At 35.4% G+C, this 23554-nt stretch overlaps 1 protein-coding gene across 5 annotated transcripts in view; it reads right to left on the bottom strand.

Moving 5' to 3' along the window:
- LOC124643126 (heterogeneous nuclear ribonucleoprotein L-like) overlaps positions 1-23554 on the bottom strand; it is a 441770-nt gene that overhangs the window by 278951 nt on the left and 139265 nt on the right. For all 5 annotated transcript variants that reach the window (XM_047181991.1, XM_047181992.1, XM_047181993.1 and 2 more), the window contains exon 2: positions 2644-2757. In XM_047181991.1, coding sequence (XP_047037947.1) covers positions 2644-2757 — 114 coding nt within the window. The remainder of the gene's footprint in view (positions 1-2643; positions 2758-23554) is intronic.

Here is a 23554-nt window from a genome sequence, read left to right as displayed (position 1 = left end):
CAGGTGAAAAATGGAGTTGCCGAGTTGCGAATTGGCGAGATGGGATGTCACTGTAAAGGCTATTTCATTAGGACTGAGTAAATAGCTAGGTAAATCATTGTTCTGAAATAATCTGTGTTGTCTATGTAAAAGCATCTTTTTCGTCTTTTTATAAGCAGAGCATAATTTTTAGTTTGCTTGCTTGAACGCGCTAATCTAAGAAACTACTAGACCAAATAGAAAAAATATTTTACCGTTAGGACGTTACGCTAGCCTGTCTTTAGAGTGCCATTGGCTTTATTTTTAACTGGCTACGGGAAATAGTTTCCAAGGGACACGGGTGCAACCATGGGAAACAGCTCATTGAGTCTAAGAGTGCCGGGTAACATAAGTATATGTCAAAGGAGATCATACATAAAACCACAAAAAATGTCTACATGAACTATGGGACAACGTCCAATCTACGCTAAAGGCGGTCATTATGACGGAAACCTTCCCATTACACTCTTCATATATCAGAAACATCATCATTATCATCAACAATAAAATCTCAATCAGTCTAACGTACCCCACTCGCTGCTTAATTACTATAGAGCGCGAGCCGGTGACTGTCGGACCTTCCCGTATTGTTAAAGATATGGGCTAACGTTTGTGCAAAGATGTGCTATACTTTATATTTTTTTATTGACGAGAGAAATTATTGCCGTAAAAGCAATGGTCCGTATTATTTTGAAAAAAAATGACAATGGTATTGTTAAAAAAAAAATGTTTGGTTTGGTCTTCATCATTATCGCGTGCTGATAAGACTACTTGGATAAAAAACGTATAAACTATGACATACATACAATTGTATATTGTACTCTAAGCTTTATCTACACAGAAGCTGTTGGTAAAACCTTTAATAAATAAATAAATAAACATATTTACCGGCAAGTTCTCTCTTCTACTCTTTCACGCAAAATACTGATTAAGTATTTTGCGTGAAAGAGTAACAAACATACATCGTTACTAACTTTCGCATTTATAATATTAGTTATACCTTCCAAAGCCACCGGCAGTCAAAACTTTATATTAGTCAATCATTCAAACTGATAGATGAATGCACACAAAGTTTCAGCCTTTACTCAATATAGGCAGGTTTGGCAGTCGTTGGCTCTTGAACTACAAAGATGGATAAACAACCCCCATACATGACCATTTGTCATGGCGAAAAGTTGCCGAATTTATAGGTACAGACATGGTGTTGTGTGTTGTTGTGTTTATGTAATCGATCATGGGTTCGATGCTCAGCTGTGAGATTTTTGTGTGTGATCGATTTTTGATGGGGAGAAGGGATGATTTATAGATAGATAAGGGAATATGTGTGTTAAAATTTTTAACTTCGAGCTTTTCATCATCATCAAATTGTCAACTTAACAATTACATATGAAATTTGCCATTACTTAGGCGATTAAACTTATATGTGGACGGCAAAATTAAATGTGCACGGAATTTTTATTGACTGTATTTCATATATAATAATTGGGATAAGTGCTGAAGGATTACGATGATGATGATGGTGATACAAGTATTTCATTACTTACAGTACATTTCATAAACACAATTTTAACCCCAAAGAATAAAAAAACCTTAAAAAAGTTCAAAAGCAATAACAGTTGAACAACTCACGACACGGTGACTTACGTACCTCCGAACTTACCCGATCACGTACGATTACAACCGATTAATTCCAAATACCATGTTTACTTTTCTTCAGAAGTTCCCCCAAGTTACCGATTTTCTAGTAAATAAAAGATGTTGGCTTATAATTGGTTTCCGATTGAGCTCAAATTGAGTATTGATCGAGATTTCAATCTGTGGTTTATTTGTATATTGAATTTGAAATATTTGACAGTCATTAGAGAGACTTTAACATAATGCTTTTAGAATGTTTTGATTTAAGGTAAAATTAATCCTCCTAAGAGCGCTGTGTAAAAGGTTCAAAGTATTTCTTAATCTTAGTCTACTGCCATTAGGCTTTTAATCTAAATAGGTATTAGAAAACCTTTTAATGACTTCTTACGATATGCTGAAGACCTTATTAACGACGAAGACTTTTTAAAATATCATATCTTTTCATCATCCTCCGAGCCTTTTTCCCAACTATGTTGGGGTCGGCTTACAATCTAACCGGATTCAGCTGAGTTACTAAAAAATACGGTTTCTTTAATGATGACACAGTCAAGAGCGCACAGTGACCAATGCTCTAGGCTTCTCAGCATTCGGAGAATGAGAAATACCATTTCCTACTGATGATGGTTATGAAGATATAAAATCTAGGCCACCGTAGGCGTGGGTCTGTGGGCGGTGAGTTCGGGTGGCTCATCGTCCCTCTGTCTACTTAGACGACAGACCCGTGTCGACGGCGCGCGTTGTTCCACGCGCTCCTCAAAGAGATGTCAGCAACCCCAGCGGGGCCCAGCAGGGCCAAGGCCTGCCGGGGCTGCGGGTTGTTCGAAAGAGACACCGCGGCCCTGGTACACAAAAGGCCTATGACGGAACACGACGGTTTTTAGTCAGTAAGAGTCTGACACTCCCTCTCCGCTGCTAACCCACAGCGGGAGGGGTCATTTGATGATTTTTGACGTCGTTAAAAAAAAAAAAAATATAATGTCTAAAACTTACCACAGTGATAGGATAGGCGGGATTGATGATGGTGTACAGCAAAATGTGGTTGGGTCGAGCGGGCGGCTCGCGTTTGCGCCGCGGCTCACCAGCCATATAGCTGTTTCCATTACTCTGTAAATAAAGAAAATATATTGGTTAGACACCATTTTACAGGAGTACTAATATTATAAATCTGTATGCAACTATGTTGGTCTTTCATGTCGTCTACTGAATCTTTAGGGGTACATAGTCTAGCTTAAGGAAGGCCAAGGGCAATTTTTTATCCAGGTGCGGGAAGTTTATCCCCTAGGAGACAGATGGCCCAGTTAGCAAGACCATATGAAGAGGAATGTGGCTTAACTTTGAGGTAGTTTATGGATAAGGTCGAAGGTTAATAATACATTTCAAACAGAACGACATTTTTGTTATTTCAAATACTTAGATCTTTTTCTAGTTGGCAACACTAGATGAGAACCCAACTTTATATTCCAAAATCTACAAACGATGGATATGAAAGGTATTTCCATAAAATAACAAAATGTCTACCTGTACATATTCCGTAAATTAGTTCAAGTTAAAATGGAGGTGTTTGTCCATGAATCATTTGAGCTCTCAACATAAATTAGCTGTTACGACCTGTTACCCTCACTTGAGTTTAGTGGTCATCCGTCATGCTCCTGTGATGTTCTTAGGAATTGGATGTCTGGCTTATAGTCATCGTAAATTACACTTTCAAGAAAAGTGAGAGATCTTTCAAAATGAAGTACCTTTATTTCAGTGTCTAGTAATTCTATATGCACTGACAATTTAAAGAGGTATAAATTTCTGACCTTGTAGGTGGTAATATCCAGATCTACTCAACAGATTTTGAAAATTCTTTTACCAAATGAAACTATGGAGCTTGGACAGGAGCATTCTTCTTCTCAGCAGAACACTCTTTCGATGTTCTTTATAAAGAATTTGTCAGAAAAGAAGCTCATAGTGAGATGGGAAGTTTAGAAGTAAAGGACGCTTATGAAGACCCTAAAATTGAAGACAATGGCAATTTCAAGTTCCATATTCAAATTACCGAAACATATGACAATCACCCATGACAGTTCAGCAAACCACGGATAACTGACATAACTCGTTCTATTTGTATCGTGTAATGAGTTCACGTTACACTATCGTCGGGCCATAGATCATAGAAGAGACACGTTGTGCAATTAAATAGCGGACGCATGCAACCGTCAGTCTGGTGTAAATCATTAGATGCGCTTAGTAAGGAGGTGACGGGTGATGCTGAGATAGTAGATAGAGTAGCTAAGATTGAGATTAGATGTGGCTGTGTGAATTAATGGAACGGGTAAGCCATTGATCGTTTTCATAATGATGAAACGGTTGTTTCATAAAACAAGTCTAAAATTGGTTCTTGGTCTAGGAAAACCAGCTATAAACAGACTACTTTTTGTGAATGAATGTGATCAAAAATTATCTCTCTCGATTACGGTTTTTATGCACTAAGTATATGTTTGATAAAAACATTCGCGAAAAGCTCGGAATCTACCAAAGTCTTTAAAGCTTTTTGTGCAATAACAAAAGGTACAGTATACCTTTCCTAGTTACAGAACTCGACTACAAAATAGTCACTTTCATTTGTAGATTTGCAAGATGATTTCAAAATATTTACTTTCCAATAAATCCATTTTATCTCCCAACCCTTTCGCCCCACTTCAAGGAAAACAAAATGGCGCTAGTTGTTCGCGATATTAATTGCTACAAACAACTTAGTGTTTCGCTAAACAAGCGTAATAATGCTCTGTATGAATATTCATCATCGCGACTCCACGCAGGGTTAAGTGGGGGTTGAAATATAAACTCTAGCGGGTAGTTGACAAATTGGTTGGTTTGATTAATGATTAATACGGCGATTGTTATTGAATTGCTTTTCCCTAACTATATTGGAATCGGCTTTTGGTCATGTCAGATTAGCTGAATAACGAAATCATTTGAAAGAGTTTATAAATATAAGAACAATGAGGAGGTCGTGTCGAATGGTGGTCCAAGACAAAATGGTGGGAGTACACCGTACACCCACATGCCCTTTTCCCAATTTTATTTAGTTTCGGCTCATCTTGTTTTCTTCTACCATACTACCTGCCATATCACGTGCTTACGAGCCAAATAGACATTCACACATATAATCCATCCAATGTTTCTTTGGTCGTCCTCTTTCTGATCTACAATATGTTTTACTCAGCTGGCAGAGCCCTTCGAGACCAGCCGCCGCAATCGGAATGTTCTAGAAAGTATTATTATATAGCCGCTACATCTTATCTCTTAACACTTAAAACAAGATACGATCTAAAGGTAACGCCAGACGCCGATGTAATATAGTTAAAGCCCTAATTCTACAGCTACCCTCGCGGAATCTAAATCAGAAGCCCCCCGTATTAAGTTTAAATCGAGAATGGATTAGATAATAGAGTGTACAATACTTCTCGTCAAATAATTTTGCCGCTCTGAATCAGATATTGGACACCTTGCACGCAGTAGTGTTTAGTAGTGTTTTGTTCGTACATTTTGATGACAACTGGGCAAGAAGTATGCAAAATGTTCTTCCATTGCAAGACTTGAACTGCAAGAGAGAAATGACGTCATACTTGTTGAATATCACGTGTCGCACTAAGATTTGTATGACCAATCAACGTGAGCTATAATATCACCTATGTATTTTATTATGTACTAGCATCTGCTGGCGCTTTCACTCGCGTCCGCGGGAATTCCCCGATAGAGGTAATAATGTCCTGTGCCTATCTCCATGTTCTAAGCTACCACTAAATCAGAAACGAACCGGTTCAGCCGATCTAAAGTTATACACAGTGTAAACAGACCAAAAAAATCGACCTAAAATTCTTAAACTTGAACCAAATATGCGTAAAATTAGCGAAACAAGCAAAAAGCTAAACGGCCATCAATCTCCTACAATAAGCAACAAAATACCAGTACTGTTTCGTCTGCCATGAATAATGCATGCGATTATTTTACGCAGCACAATATTATGAACAGTTTCGGTAAACGACATTAAAACGGATCACTTGCTGTTTATGATGAACGATACCTACTTAAGGTCAGAATATTAAATTCCTGATTCAAGACGCTACTTATTCATTGGCGCAGTCAAGATTTGGGATTTCTTGCTGTTTTGGAGTGATTTATTGAGCTTTCGTCTATCAATCTTTTGAGGATTTATTTATATTTTGACTGTTACTCTTTTCCTTATTAAGGTAACAAGTTCGAGGCAACGAGTTCTAGAGTGGAGACCACGCCTCGGCAAACATAGTGTAGGACGTCCTCAGGCACGGTGGAGTGATGACTTGCGCAAGACGGCTGGCAGGAGCTGGATGCGAGAAGCCGAAAATCAATCTCAGTGGCGTGCACTTGGAGATGCCTATGTCCAGCAGTGGACTGCGATAGGCTGATGATGATGATGAAGGCAACAAGAACTCCACAGGTTCTACCATACTTATTTATTACTTATTCATGACAATACTATCTTTCAATTAGGGGGGTATGTGTGCTACGAAAGACATGTGGCATTTTGTCTATATTTGGTTAAAAAAAACCTCTGAAACCTCTGTAGCTTTACATGTTAAAAATTGATAGTACTGATACACAAATGACTGCAAAGAAATTGCGTTTTGCTTTTGCTAATATCAATGAAACTGAACAAATATGAAAGCTGTAATGAACATATCAAAAAGTAATCCAACCACCTTTCTTTGATGTATATTTTAGAAAACATCGCATCATTTCCAACAGTAATATTGATATAGCTTAAAATTCGCTTCGGATTTATTAATGTTTGCCCGAACAGAGTCAATACAAACAAAACCTCGTTCGAGCTTTCTATTTAAACCTCCTTATATCAGGTTTTGTAAAGAAAACATTAAAAGCTGATCGTTAAGTACGAAATACTCAAACTAATATAGTTTACGTTTCCCGATCGTTATCAAAGTCAACACAAGTCATAAATAGAAAGGCATAAACATAAGTCATTTGAATTTAAATCGCGCCCGCTATACAACACATAAATTGGTCCGAAACTATCAGAAGTCCCACGAAACTTTACCTTAACGAGAACTCCTTAGTTCCTTATTTCAATTTGCCGCTTGGGTGGCGTTCGCCGCCAATTTTACAATACGTTGACTGTGTCAAAGAAATTTCGACCTTATGTCTTTAGCTTTATGAATTCATCTACATTGCACCGCAGTGTTTACATCCACATTACTGTACTTAATAGTCCGCTGTATCGCGTGGGCAATAAGGTTTAATTTCGAATAAATGTTTGCTCTTTAACAACTACTTAGACAAAGTGAATTTTCAACTTTACTAAGCTTGATATAAGGTTAAATTTTGATGTTTCGTGTATTGAATAATGCCGTCTGTTGGATTACATGAAGGAATATTAAGTGCGTTTTCAGTTTTATTTGAATTTAATTTTAGCATTAATATTTAGTATCTGAATTTATGAGTGCGGTTTAAGCTTCATATGTGAAAACTTTGCTGCAAGGATTTACAAATACATTTAAATATTGAAATGTAGCCAAAATAAATATAAACTAATGGAATTGGCTACATTTGTTAAATAAATATAGCTTGTTCATTTCGAGATATTATATTTTGGTTATCTAAACATGTGTATGTACAGTTTTTGACTTATATCCTCCAAATGGCTTTTCCGTCAACGTAGGATTGATTAACCTTTTAACTGCTACAAGGAAACAAAAGGACCATCAACCGAATATAATTTGTTCAACACACAATATTAACCCGAAACTCGATCGCTTTCAAAAAATAAAAACAAAAGAAATTCCAACCCGCAAACACACACACTCATTAATTACAATTGTGACAGGCAATTTTACGAAAAAAAAAATAACCTGAATAAAAACAGAAAAAAAAGGTACGGAAAAAACCCCGTTGTCATTTCATACACTCGTACAAATTATCGCAAACGAAGCGTTAATTTAACGTGAAGGGTTGAAATCGTATGACAACTTACCCCTGTATCAACATACCCCTAGCTGCGTACATAGCATGATAAATTGTGTCCGAATTTTGTTTTATATAAAAATGGCCGACCCGCGTTAAAATACAGTTGTTGTCGTAAATAAATAATGCTTTGTTTACATAACAGGGACGAAGTATGACTTAGTTTGTATATGATGAAACTCTCGTGTTTATGAAGGTAAATAAATTAAATTGTATGGCACGGGTGTGTCGCACTTGTGTCTACTGCCGAATCTTAATTAAGATGAATTACACGCATTGTTTGTTGTGTAAAGATATTGCAAAGTTTTGTTTAAATTACAATAATTGTATTAAATAATTCGAACACAGACAAAAGCATGATACGCATAGTCTATCTATACTACATAATATAATTGTTTGTTTGCTTGTACCATAAAAGCTTCTAACTACTGAACAATTTGCAAAATTCCTTCACAGTTGGAAGACTAAACTCTTTCCGAGTAACATAGGCTATATTCTATCCCGGAATGGACAATAGTTCCGACGGGACGCGGAGGGAACCGCGGGAAAACCGCTATCTCTGATAAAATAAAGTTCACCAAAACACGCAAAAGATTTTAAACAAAAATAAAAGACATTCAAGCATACATGAAAAATCCTCATTTCACCCTTGTACAAGAAATTAAAACTCTTTTATACACCTCTCAAGCAACACTTAGTCGTAAAGTCACAAAGAGTTGCTAAGGACAAATATGAAATTTTCAAGTACATACTACCTACAAGTACACGAGAAATTACTTTAGAAGTACCCGCAGACTCGTTAGGGTAGAATGGCATAGGAAAATGGGTTGTCGGCTTCATTTGTTGTTGTTAAGACTTTTTAATTATAAAAAGGGGTGAATTTTGTATCCGTTGGAGCAATATGTGTTAGGCTTGACTCTCATTTGAAGAAACTGAAGTAGGTGTACCTACTGGTTTATCGATATTACCAGGGTGTAACTACTTTCTAATGTACTTTAATACACCCAACAGTCTACGATTTTATTTGTCGGTACATATAACTCAAGCTAAAGTTATATTCAGATACCATCCTCCAATTACTAGATCTAGATTTACTATTACATCTGCGTATCTATTGGGTAACCGCAAAGCAACTTCGCATAAAAGGGGTTCAATTCAATACAAACTATTTGACATCAGTCCACCAGATTCTTCGTCGACTTATTTCATTAGAAACCCTCCATTGTTCAAATGGAATTATGGGCCCCTTTTGTGCCAAGCTCCGTCCGTGCTAATTTCAAACAATCCTTTGTAGGTCGTTCGTCCGTCCAGTTTTTGACATGTTCCCGCGTTTACACGAAAAAGTTTAAAAAACGAACTTAACCCCCATCATGGCGAAATGCAAATAATTAAAATCCGTGTACGCTCAGACATACACGTCAACTAATTGGTCGGATGAGTTTCAAGCGGCTTAGCCCCGCGGCCTTGTGGCAAAAATGTTTCAAATGTAACAAGTCGAGGTAATTTTTGTATTTTGTTTTACACTCGCTTTTTAGGGTTGAGTGTTGGCAAAGTTTTTCTTGTTTGTACTTGTTAATATTGAGTGCTTTGTTTGTTTAGTGGTTGGGAGTATGACTGTTGAACATGAGTTTTAATAATAATGTTAACGAATTAGGATTTTTAAGTATATTTTTAAATCATGATGAAAGGATCTGATGCACTAATAAATAGAACTTAAAGGTAAACTAGTTACAAAAAATTAAATATCTTAGAACCTATTTAGCTCATAAAATTCACAACTTGCTTCTTTAGACCCCTAAAAAACGCTTCTGTACGAAAAAAAGAGACAAAACAAAAACAACATTAATCAATATTACATTAATCTCGACTTACACTTGACCTACTTTAAGGAAACCCAATTTCATCACTTAATCTTGGGAGATTTTAAAAGAGCGAAATTTTCATGATTATGATCCCTTAATCCGAACCAAATTCTGAAGCTATATTTTGGGGCAATTTTAAAATAATTTAAAAACGCATTACGTTCATCGTAAGTTCCAAATGTATTTTTAAATTATCTTACACTACAATTATCTACTATAAATATTTCCATCGATTACTAGTTAATTAAAAAACATAGGTAATATCTATTAAAGCGTATAAGGTGAAAATCCTACATAATTAAACTATTACACAGATAAAGGTATAAAGATCGAAATATTTTAAATTAATTACGCAATATAAACAAGAGGTAAGACGTAATAATTACAATTCGGTTTAAAATGAATATAATAATTCATATAATATTTTCATAGTGAATACAAAAGACTATTAACTGTGAATACGAGTTAAATTCTAAAGAAAATGAATGTTCATATTTGAATGAAACATTTAAATATTTACATTGAAGTTTAATTTTAACTTTAAATTAAGACTACTTGTTTTTTTTTTACTAGCTGTTTCCCGCAGTTTCACCCGTTTACCGGGCCTTAGGGAGAACAAAACATAGCCTACTAGCTTCCGCCCGCGGCTTCGCCCACGTCCAGTTCGCTTATATCGCGTTTCCAAGAGAATTCTTCAAAAGTCCGGGATAAAAACGATCCCATGTTCTTTCTTAACGTCAAGTCTATCTCTGTACCAAATGTTATTAAAATCAGTTCAGTGGTTTAGACGTGAAAGTGTAACAGTCAGACAGACAGAGTTACTTTCGCATTTATAATATTAAGTAGGGATTTGTTCTCCATGAGCCCATGTCACTCGGGAATAGAGTAGCTTCACAACAGTGAAATAATTTTTCAAATCGATTTTGTACTTTTGGAGCCTTCATGATACAAACAAAAATAGTGTATAGTTTAGATTAGCACCGGACTTCGTTTTAGTAGATTAAAATATGAAAACGTTTTAAAAAAATTCTCAATGACTCGAGTTTTGGCTGAAATATCTTACCGCTTAATCAAAATAATCATACAAGTCGTAATAATCATATATTTACATAATGAATATTCGTAGAACAAAACAATTCGCCAATTAATAGAAGCCCGTTAATTAATCAGTGCCTAAGAAGCTATTTATATAATTAATAACCGTAATTAATTCGATAATCCATTCTATCGCTCCTCAACGAGGTAATTTGAACTAAAATTAATAATTACCTACATGAAAACACGTTGGTAAGATTAAATGTGAAAATGTCAGCAGTGAAACACATATGTACCTAAGTTCTAGCAAAAATAAATATAGTGTGAAAAAGAAAATTTTAAACACGGGTTAAAAGACTGCTTAACTTTTCTTGTATTTAGAATACTTTAGGATAGAAATATACAGGGTTACTGGTAAGTAGACCGCATCCTTTCAGGAGGTGATAGTATAGGTCAATACGGACAAATTTGACCCTGGGATACACTGGGCAAAAGTTAACCCGTTTCAAGATAATCAAGTTTCAAGATCAGTCGTCTAGGTACACGTATAAATTTTCATTATTAGTCAAAAGTCTCGTTTTTGTGGATTTTTGTGTGTTTTTGGATAGAAGATGAATCATTACATAATAACAAACCATAAAACTGCACAAATCACAGAGGAAATTATAGCGAACAGCAATTACTTTTTTAGTAGATATTTTCTCAAAAATATTACTCTTCATTTTTTTGTGCAGAATACTTAAAAAACATCTACATTTATCTAGCTATCCAAACAGCCACAAAACACACAAAAATCTGCAAAAACAAGACTTTTAACTAGTAATAAAAATGTATACATGTACCTAGACGACTTGTAAAGAAAAGATCTTAAAATTCGATTATCTTGAAATGGGTTAACTTTTGCCCAGTGTATCCCAGGGTCAAATTTGTCCGTATTGACCTATACTATCACCTCCTGAAAGGATGCGGTCTACTTACCAGTAACCCTGTATATCCCACCCAAAACAAAAATGTGAAAGGCTGCCAAGTTCGATAATATGAGAATGCTTCGCCTATAAAAGAAGTGAGATCTGAATAAGTACCAAGTTTCATACACATACCTCAGTTAAAAATAGTTACTTTTTAATGATGTTACTTGGCAAGTTTTAATAGAAAATTATATACTTGATTCATTGCGTTTAGTAGGTTTATAACAAGGTGTGTGAAAACTTGCCAAGCAACATTATTAAAAAGTAACTATTTTTAACTGAGGTATGTGTATGAAACTTGGTACTTATTCAGATCTCACTTCTTTTATAGGCGAAGCATTCCCATATTATCGAACTTGGCAGCCTTTCACATTTTTGTTTTGGGTGGGATTTCATTTATTTTTGTAAGGTTGTTTATTTTATTTTTTTCTTATGATTAAGTTAGTTAAGGAAATGTCTCATTTATACTATCTTTCAGATTTTTTAATATGCACTATGCTTCTTACAAAGAAATGAACTAGATTAACTAAATGGACTAGATTTACCAACTGACTGACATGACATGTTATCATATATTATGTTCGTGGATCAAAGTTACACATTCGTTATTTTCGAAAGTGACTCACACTTGGCCGTTTTCAGATTTTTACTTTACTTTGACTAAATACAAACCTTTGTAACGAATTTCAGATCGGTACGACCATTCGAAGATATATAATATAAATATAGATAAATTTAGTTCGTTTTAGTTCCTTAGGGGTATAATCTGAATTATTTTGAAACTGACTCACACTTGGCCATTTTCAGATTTTTCCCTTTACCTTGACATAAAGACCTACCTCCATGCCAAATTTCAAGTCAATGCGACCATTGGAAGTGGTCTAGGTTTTTGATGAGTGAGTCAGTCAGTCAGTCAGTGAGTGTATAGTAAAAATAGCGATTTTCTGACGTCAATATCTCAAGACCTACAATAGGTATCTTAACGAAATTTTGTATTTTAGATAAGTGAGGGGGTCTTAACAGATACTAGAAATTTGATATGCGTAAATAAAATAGATTTTGAGTTATAGGGGGGTCGAATTTGGCCCGAAATGGTTCGTGTAATATAACCCACGGCCGGTGTGTCGCTTTTTTTGCTCAAACTTGGCGGACACACTGCCGTGTGTCTAGATTCTAACAAAGATACAAGACGTGAAAGACTTTATAAGTACTAAGTCTATTGTACCACCCACGAGTCTTAAAATATCTGTCTTTTGATAAAGAAAATACAATCTTAGGAGGGATACTTTTTATATTGGTGTGGGTGAAGTCGGGAGATATTGACAGTAAATGACAGTTACCTACTTACAAAATCCATTAAGCCGTTTGGGCAGGAAGAAGTAATAAACATACACATATTCACAAACTTTCACCTTTATAATGTCGCTGTGATAATAATATAATCTCAAGGAAAACCGTCGCATTTGTAAAGCCACCTATATATCAATTGTCGATTAATACGAGCTAATGCAATAATTGTGTCGTCTCAGCAATCGAACGGCGCAATAAACCTTTCAAATGTCGACAACTATTTGTAAACGCTCCGATAACTGTCATTTACATCCACATTTTATTCTCGGCCAGCAATAAAACTTGTAGTTTGACAGACGTCAAAATTTCTGCGGGAATACCGCTGTCAAATAATGGCGGGATTATTTATGGTATTAAAATATAATTTAATAGTATTTGTTGTTGATGATATAAATTGAATGTTATCTAAATCTTTGCACCTGTACACTGTAAATATTTCTGCAATGATCCCAAATATAATTTAGAACTAATTATTAATTAAGCTTGTATCTGAGTCAGGGATGCTTCTATCGACAAATTAACGACTAATGGCAAAGAGGCCAAAACAGATATAATAAATTGGGGTTACCAATACCAAATCATACTATAAATACTTTAAAGAAAATAGCTCTACAAGAGCGCCATTCAAAGAAAGAAACAAAGGTTGTGACATTATAGTAGGTAGGTAATCTCTAGAACTGCAAAAGCGATAAAAAAATAATTTACCAATATAACATTTAAATGAGTGTCATATTATATGCTATATATTATTCCGATATCCTGGTGAAGCCGCGGGCTACTGAGATTCCCAACAAACAGTTGAAGGGGTATTTAAATGTCTAGATATATTTGAATCTGAAGTATGTATGTACTGAAAACCATATTAGAAACTCCTAATATTATGTCCATCTATTGGTTTGCGTACGACGGGAATTTGACATTAGTTGTATGGGGCTAATGACAAAATTCTCTCTTCAACAAGCAAATCAACACATACCTCTAGACAAAATATCTGAAACGGCCGTAAGTATTAAAGTTCACCTAGTTGGATATCAAGAATATAAGTATTATCTTCTATCTTGAATAAACAAAGTATTATCTTCTTGATATCTATAGTATATCTTCTGACGCAGTGTTGTATTTTTTGGCTAAGATGTAACGAATAACTTATTCTAGCAATTAAACTGTGCAAAGTTTAAATTAATGGCGAAATAAAATAAATCAACTTCACACGTTGCACATTTAACATGACATATTTATTAAGTTTCGTCCAAATGCAGTATACAGATTATAGAAAACAAACAATTAAGCTGTGACAACCCTAGAAACGAGCTAAATTGAAATTAATAAAGACGCATATTAGTTTCAGTGTGAATAAAAAAATGTTTTAATGTTAATAAATAGGGTTTATTTTACTATGATTAAGTTGGTTTTGAATTAATTGATATTGTTTTCTAATTTGGTCTTCCTAATCTTTATAGTCAACTGATTGTGTATTTTTTAAAACATAACAGTTGAATATGCACAAATGAGATCTCCCATCCTGAAACCAGCATTTGTGGTATTTTCCAGGTTTCTTCTTGTTTTTGTTTAATCCGAAATAACCGACGACTCGTGAAAACATAAGAGAATTTTCTTCAAAACTTAACAAAAGCAACAAGCCCAAACAAAACCAAATAACTATACCAAGAGTTAACTTCTAACAACCCTCCGAGAATGAAACGTGAGTTCACACAAAATGAACCCTAAAATGTCGCAAGTATTTTTAATACCAAATACTAACAATGACATTTCGACACGAAAAACACGTATTCTCCACAGTATGCGAAATCGAGTTAGTGTGTCCATAATAACATAAAAATGTTACACTCAAGACGGATTACAAAGTCCCTGGCTGCGAGTAGGGTCACCACGATACCACATGAGACCGGACAGTGTTATTTTTAAAGGCGTCTTAAAATTTTCCGGGGATTTGCGTTTGGAATGCTTCGGTATATTCTTTTGTATCCGGGTATTATGTCCGGTTGACACACCTGGGTATAGGAAAATCCCCGGAGGTTTTAGCATTTCTTCCCTTTGTGTTTTTCATTTTAAAGTGGGTTAATATTCGAGCATTCTTTCGTGTAATTTACTCGGTGTACGCTGTTGACATTTGCGGTGTAATCGCGTTATGCTTGGGAAAGCCGGATTAACTTGATTGCAGCCTGGTTTAGTTAGTATATTGTCCTGAAATAATCGCTTAGAGGTATGTTGTGGTAGGAGCTCGTTACTGAGTCAACAACGTTTTATATTTTTAGCATATAAACTTTTTGCGGATAAGCGTTAAGGAGACATGTCGCGAACGTGGATGAGGCATATATCATCTACATAATACTCGATGCTCGTAACAATTATTTATCCAATTTTCTTGTCGAACCTATGATACATATTTTTTATTACCTATTTATTACCTATCATAACAAGAAATCAATATCTAATCTTGAACTTAACAGTTTGCACGGCTCGAAGTGAGAAATCAAACGTAAAAACTCAGCTCGAAGCAGTAATATGTGCTTCCTGTTCCCTATTTATCCACGCTCATATCCTTTCCTTATGATAGATATATGATACTATGTTGTACACCTAAAATTTTGATAGCTCGAGGGAAATATGACAAAGACATACAAAAACCCAGATTGTAAACATATACTTCGGAAAATATCACCGTGAAACTACTGCTATAAAGTTTTACGTCAACTTTATTCATAGTTCGCAAACGAAGAATAAAGATATGATTTACATAGTTTTATGCGAAAAACAATGAAGATAAAGGAAGTACATTTAAGTCGCACTAAGTAAACGAGTTAAAACAATGTTGCTCAAGATTTTTTATGACTACAAAACTAGGAAATCTCTTAATAAGTGTGTCTATGCAATAATCACAAATTTTCATAGGTTTTTATTATGTTGGTATATGTATACTTTGTTGTTGTACAACTATTTAGAAATCGTCATATGACCCCTCCCGCTGAGGGTGCAGCATGAGGGAGTGTCAGACTCTTACTGACTAAAACCTATCATGTCCCTTCTTAAACCTTTTATGTACCAGGGCAGCGGTAACTCGCGCAAACAATCCCGCAGCAACTATTTACATAGCAGTCACGGACATCAACATACATTTTTTTCCTTTTTTTTTTTCAGGACGATTCCTACAAATGTCTTGCACATGGTCAACCTACAGTAGTTCATTTAAGTCAAAGTCAAGTCAAAGTCAAAGTCAAATCATTTATTTCATTTAGGCCTTTACAAGCACTTATGAACGTCAAAATTATAACTAAGTTTGATTCTAGTTGCCCATTCCAAAAGTAGCTTCCTATGGAGAAGAACGGGCAAGAAACTCCATGGTTACTCTTTTAAAAAATAATATAGTATTACAGTTTGTATGTATTGATACATACAGTAAAAGCATGCGAAGATCATGTAGAATCGCAAAGACAAATGAGGATAAAGTGACAATTAAAATGCTACATGGTGTTCACATTTACAAATTGGTTTATATTTTGGTACAAAGTTACAAACAAATTTTAATAATCAAAAGATGAATACAATTTTATTTGCTGGTGTAGTTTTAATTTGTTAATTAATTAGATATTGTCAGTATGTCCTATGGAGCAGGACCAGCATGTTTCCAAGCATTTTTATCTTGAATGTAATCTTCTAATTTATAATATGCTTGCTTACAAAGTGTGGCTTTTATATGAGTTTTAAACCGCAAGTCATTCAATTCCAGAATGTTGTCTGGTATTTTATTATAACATTTGACACAATATCCCATGAAAGATGTATGTACTTTAGATAATCTAAACTGCGGGATAGCTAACTTATTTTTATTTCTAGTGTTATAATTATGTCTATCACATATTTTATCAAACAAATGTAAGTTTTTCCTAACATACATGATATTTTCATAAATAAATTGGCAAGGTACGGTCATGATATTAATTTTTTTAAACAGTTCCCTAAGAGATTCACGACCACGTAAGTTGTACATAGCTCTGACCGCTCGCTTTTGTAAGATAAATATGCATTCAATGTCAGCAGCTCGTCCCCACAGCAGAATGCCGTACGACATGATGCTGTGGAAGTAACTAAAATATACCAGTCTAGCTGTTTCTACGTCCGCTAGCTGCCTCATCTTTCTAATAGCATAGGCGGCCGAGCTAAGACGACCCGCAAGAGATGTTATGTGGGGTCCCCATTGTAGTTTTTTGTCAAGAGTGATTCCCAGGAAAACTGTCTGATTTATAAATTCTAGTTTTTGACTATTGAGTATTATGTCACATTCACTACTTTTTACATTTGGCAATGAAAATCGAATGCATTTTGTTTTTTTTTCATTAAGAGCCAAGTTATTTGCGTTGAACCAATTTTGAACCTGGATAATGGAATTGTTTACGTCGTCTAGGTTACGTCTACGTCGATCAATATTAAAAATAAGAGAGGTATCATCGGCAAACAACACCATCCTAGGTTGATTATAACACAGGACAATTCAATATTATGTTCCACTGACATATCAACTATATCTTTTCTTACTTTATATTTAATAGGATTTTTTACTAATATTAAGGAGCCACCATGTATCATGGATTTCCGGCTAAAGTAACTAGCTACAGAATAATTCTCAAAATTAATAGATTCTACTTGATAATCTTTCAGCCAATGTTCTGTAATACAAATTACATCAAACTTGGTTTGTTCTAAAACTAATTCTATTTCAAGAAGTTTAGAAGAGCAACTCTGAATATTTTGGTTGAAAAGTTTTAAAATATGTTGCTCACTCTTATGTTTTTTACAACTAACTAAGTCGCCAGAAGATAACTTGCTACTATCTTTAAAATTATTAAATACTGGAATATCTTCTGTTGTCTTAATAATTAGTTTAAATTATTTATATCAGGAGTGTTCTCCACAAATGATAAAACTTGCATAGAAGAATCTATGTTACCGGTGTGTTCAATATGGTTAGAATGTTCTAACATATTGGTGGTGGTGGTAGTGGTGGTAGATAGTATTTGTGGACCCCCCTTCGTACACGACGTCATCATACAACAATCTATCAGTGTGCTGTTAGTGTAACTATACAGCATACCCTCGTCCCTTACCCTATAGTTTATTATATTAGATATAATATTGTCAATATTATAGGCTATCAACATAGCAATAGTGTGTCTGCAACTACCAGGAACAGATACTGCTCCCTTGATCAATGTGAAATCACTAATAAACTTATTAGTGTCAAAATATAAAAGTTTGTCGCTATGACAACATGTCAACATGTGTAATGTGCAGTTTAAATTAAATATACATTTATTGTGATATTCTGAAAAACTATCAGAATAAGGAAAAGCACATAACATTAATTTTCCCATATTCAAACTAAGTAAGGTGTCAATACCTTTCACAATGTCCTCTTTTGTTGTACCATAACTACTGCCTAACAATAGAACTATTATAGAATTACTATCTAATGTTGTACTGCTAATTTTCTCAACAATTTGGTTAAAAGTTATGTCATGGTAACTGTGATTAGTAAAGTGATGGCTAAGGTAATTGTGTAAAATTTTTCCAAAGCCAGCACCCAATGCATCTGTGAAGAGCAAAGTATTACATTTTTGCATATGAATATTCTCTGTAGCAGTTGTAGGTACAGATATATCAGGCAATGGTATTGAAGGTGATGGTTGGCTTGCACTATCACATGAAAGGCTGTTTGTCAGAGACTCATACCTCTCTGTGTTGGACTTCACCAGGTCCATCAGCTCCACTGCCTCAAATAACCGCTTGCTTAGTTGTTCTTGAGAAGACTCATATTTACTAAAAATATCCTTAAACAAAGACTCCTTGTATTTTAAATCGTTTTGGAGCTGCTGGGTTTCCATCTCATAAATAGATTTATAATATTCTAATTCAGCAGTACAGGAATTCAGTGTCTTAGTTAAGCTAATACGGTCCTTCCTAAGAGCAATGTTTAATTTTAAGAGATGTTGTTTTTTTAAATATCTCTTTGACCGTTTAATGAATTTATTGATTTTAATATATTTCTTTAATTTATTATGACTCATCATAACTACAGGACATATTGGAATGGTATCATCACCAGTCAAGTCAATAGTTTCAGCTAACCTACATGGTACCTTATCTGACCTACAGGCAACTAACTCATCAAAAAGGTTGCAAGTATTAGTAACCTGTTCATTAATCTTACTACATTCTAATATAGATAAAGCCTTATGGGCATTACATAACTCCTGTTCTAATTCTGTGATGCGCTGTAAAGCCAATTCATGGGTGTCACTGCACTGATGGAACGAGGACATCTCTTGTTGAAGCTGAGTGTACTGGTCGAGCACATCCATGTACTGTATGTGCAGCTCGGCCAACTCACTCTTGAGGGAAGTGTTTTTGTCGATTATGTTCTTCACTTCGACTTCACTGTCATCCCTCTCTTGGAGTAGCTGCTTGCACAAGGTTTTAGTTGACTCGAGTTCCCTCAGCGCAGCTCTGAGTTTTTCTTCCATGTCTTTGACTGTGGCTCTACGGGTCATCATCTCTAATTGTTGTATTGTTAGTACCTAAAAAGTTAAAGAATAGCTTTAAAGATGTTGATTAATGTGTTAGTGAACAAAGGAAATAGACTGTAAAGGTATAGGGATTTGTGAAATTTGGAAAATATAGAAGTGGACTATAAGATTATATTTTTTATATCAAAATGGAGGGTAAGCTTTTTATTAATTTTTAAATAAAGAAAGGGGAAAGTATATGATATGGAAGGTTCGCAACAATTAGATATTGATTACACAGTTATGCAAAATACTAGGCTAAAGCATAAGTGTGGTAAACAACATTATACAAAGTTGGGATTTTTGTAATAAAGGTCAATCAAATAGTACAATCTTGTAGGTCAGCAATGTCAAGGTTTTACAGCAAAATTTATTGGTGGCAGAGTAATTTGTAATGTTATTGTGTGTAGGCGAACGTTATCGTCGTCAATTCTGTTTTCACAAGTTGAAGGCAGAATGAGACACTAACTGTGCCGGTGTGCACTGCAATGACAGTAGCTCATAACAATGAGCCGTGTATTGCTTTGGGTGTAGTGTATTGTTGGTGTAATGTTGTGTACACGACAATGTTATTAAAATAAAAACACTATACTCCCCGGGTTTGAAGTAATATTCAAACTTTATCCTTTTGACAGCCGGCACATTGAACAGCTGATTATAAACTTGTTTGAAATTGCAAACGTCGTCACGAACACGAGAACAAAACTAAGTTTAACAATAATTTGATAGTTTTATCTATTTTAATTGCACAATTAACTTAAATTAGCACTAGATTTATATTTTTAGAATAAAAATTATCTGCAGAGCCGTTTTTTCACGACCTGCTCATAATGTTGCCACAGCAATCTATTATATATTTAGTATTTTGTATGTATCCCCAAGGGCTTGGTCACTTGGAAACTCGTGTCGAGTTGACCCTTAGCTCTTTGCTACCCTTATTGTATTTTTGACCCTTTCATTGGGTCAATTTGGCTTAGACTTATTTCCTGAGGGCAAGTTTTATTAAATCCCTTTTTATGTTAATGTTTTGTAGTTTCCTTATTTGTATTATAAGAAAAGGTTAAGACTACATACATTTTCTTCTTTGACCAACTTCAAAAAAGGAGGGACTCTACCTTTTCGTATTTTTACATCCTTAACATTAATTCTTATTCTTCTAATACGTAAGGCTAATTATAAATGCTAATTTATGAAAAAAATTATGCATGAATCAAAGTAAACATAATTCAATCATGCATTTGATTACCGCGGTAATTAAACACGGTCTTCATTTAATTAGCCAATAAACGCTTAATTTTGGTTACTATAATTATACATATTGCATTATTATTGAATAAATTCAATGATTTATGTAAGTCGGTAGGCGAAATTGCTGGTCAAAATTGTAAAAAATAAAACCACGTTATTTTAAAACTTAGTAAACGTAGATCGACTTTGCTATTAAGTATTAAACCATAGTCTCGAACAATGTTATTGTTCTAAACCTAATACTAAGCAAGGTGCTTTTTAAGACCATTTTTTTTTAATAAGGTTGAAGACAAAGTTCGCGACAAACAATGAGTGCGACAAAGTGTTTAAACACTTATGGCCTTACTACAAAAACTTTAACCCCTGTTTTACATTTGTCTAAAAAAATTTTGGCTGCAAAATGAACCATATGTCAACGTCATAATTTGACATTTTTTTAGACAAGTCTTAAACTGACGTTTAAAAGTTTTTGTGGTAAGACGGTTAGATACTTGACCTAAATCGATTTTAAAATACTTGCCAAACCTAACTCCGAAACACAATACCCAATATTCAGGTCCAAACATTTCGAAAGCCTACATTTTGACACACTACAAGTCTGTTCATAGCGTACTAATATTACCGCTAACATAATCGGCGGCTGAAACAATGGAAGCTGCACGTCAGTCATGCCGTGTGTTGACAGCCTAATGCTGTAGGGCTGCTTGGTACGAAAACAATGGGAAGTGAGGTTTGGTAATAAGCTTGAGTTGTAAGAGACCTTATTTAGATGGGGATAGAGATTTTTTAAGGTGTAAGAATAAATAAAGTAGTCAGATAATGTGGTAGTCCTACGGTAAAGAGGTCAAGAGTGTTCAAATCCAGATATGAAAATTACTAGATTAGGAAAAGGATGCATTGTCTAAAAAACAGAACTATTTAGGATCCATATTCATAAATAACAATGTGCGGTAACGTGTTGAAACTCACATACTATAATACTGTATACAATTTGTTTCCAAAGTAAAATAAAACCAACAATATATTTAATAACTAGCTTCTGCCCGCGACTTCGTACGCGGATCCAGTCCCTTATGCCAGCGACTACGGGGTCAGCAAAATCAAAGATCTGAATGGTCGCAATAGACGTGAACATAGGGATAAAAGTAGTGATTCTAATTAGTCCGCATTTATGTTGTGTGTGGCAAAAATATTACGAAAAAAAAACATTAAATAGATGACAAAGTCGTGGTGACTTAGTGGAATTCGTGGTGGTTTAGTGGGTAGAGAACCAATCTCTTAATTATGAGCGTGCGTCTTTGATTCCAGGTCTGGCAAGTGCCTGCCAATGCAACTTTTCTAAGTTCGTATGTACCTACGTATATTTTGGATACCAATGACCGTTATTTGGAGGGGATGTTAAACTGTAGGTTCCGACTGTCATTGAACATTCCATTCTTGGCAGTCGTACGTGTATATATCTACGTATATTTTGGATACCAATGACCGTTATTTGGAGGGGATGTTAAACTATAGGTTCCGACTGTCATTGAACATTCCATTCTTGGCAGTCGTTATGGGTAGTCAGAAGCCAGTAAGTCTTACCAAGGGGAGTTGGGTTGAGCGGGTAACCGGGTTGTGGAGGTCAGATAGGCAGTCGCTCCTTGTAAAACACTGGTACTCAGTTGCATCGTGACTGGAAGTCGACCCTAACATAATTGGGACAAAGGCTCTTGAGATAATAACGACAATAATAATGAGATATAGGCACCGCAGGACATCTGAGGCTGGTGACGGGGAGTAGCGACCCCGCGGGGCTATATATACTGAGTTCTCCAGGGAGTGTATACTGTCCCCCATCTCCGGCCGGTCGGAGTGAACCATGACGGGGGTAGGTCTCACGCCTCTGGCTTGGCTTGGCCGTCCAGAGTGGAGTCGCTAGAGCAGGATTAGTAGCCCTGCTCGGAGGGTAGGTGCCTCATGGTAAGCACAGGGAGCGCGTAATCTGCGTTTAAAGTCCGCCGAGGTATCCTCACCCTTCAGCCGCTCATGTCCCTGTTGCCCTCTTGTTGCTATCCGTGACTGGTTCCCGGGGGCCCAGTAAATGAGGTGGCGAGTCTCCACCTGTCGTTTTTACATGCCTAATACATTGTCATCCACTAACATCCCATCACAATAGCCCAAGTAGTTTTCCTCCATAGTTAGCAATAGTTTAGCACAGAACCGGGGATTGTCTTTTTTTTAACAACGTCCACCGGGGATTGTTCTTGGATTCATTTCTATAGTGTATAAAGGGATAATCGTCGGTTTTGTGTCACCATTTCATTAAAGTTGTCTCAAAAGGACTTCAGCGTGTTGGCTTCGGCCCCACGTTTGCCTCCCAAAAATTCGGAACTCTGTAGTCCCGAGGTCTGGAAGAGATATACAAAATAATAATGAGATATATCGCAACAAAGTTAGAAAGTGGGGGCTCGTTACGCCACGTCTAGGTATGTAAAATTTGTACTAAGCAGTGACTTAACACGAAATTCAAGCGTTGTTGTATCTTCGCTATTATTTGTTTGTGTGTGAGAGAAAAGAAAAATGCGTCAATTGAGAGTGCTTATCAGATTGAACCACTTTTGCTAAAACGTCTTATCTTCATATGCTTCATATAGTCTAGCAGGGCTCCTGGAGTTCCACATCAGGTGTTTTACATCTTCAATTTTTATAAGTCAACAGAGAGTGCTTATCAGATTGAACAACTTTTGCTAAAACGTCATACCTCTATATGCTATAGTCTAGCTGGGCCCCTGGAGTTCCACATCAGATGCTTTAGATCTTCAATTTGTATAAGTCAATAGAAAGTGCTTATCAAATTGAACAACTTTTG

This window comes from Helicoverpa zea, chromosome 26 (genome assembly GCF_022581195.2).
Source record: "Helicoverpa zea isolate HzStark_Cry1AcR chromosome 26, ilHelZeax1.1, whole genome shotgun sequence".
Taxonomy (NCBI): domain Eukaryota; kingdom Metazoa; phylum Arthropoda; class Insecta; order Lepidoptera; family Noctuidae; genus Helicoverpa; species Helicoverpa zea.
The sequence above is the reverse complement of the archived record's forward strand: the minus strand, read 5'-3'. Positions and strand labels throughout refer to the sequence as shown.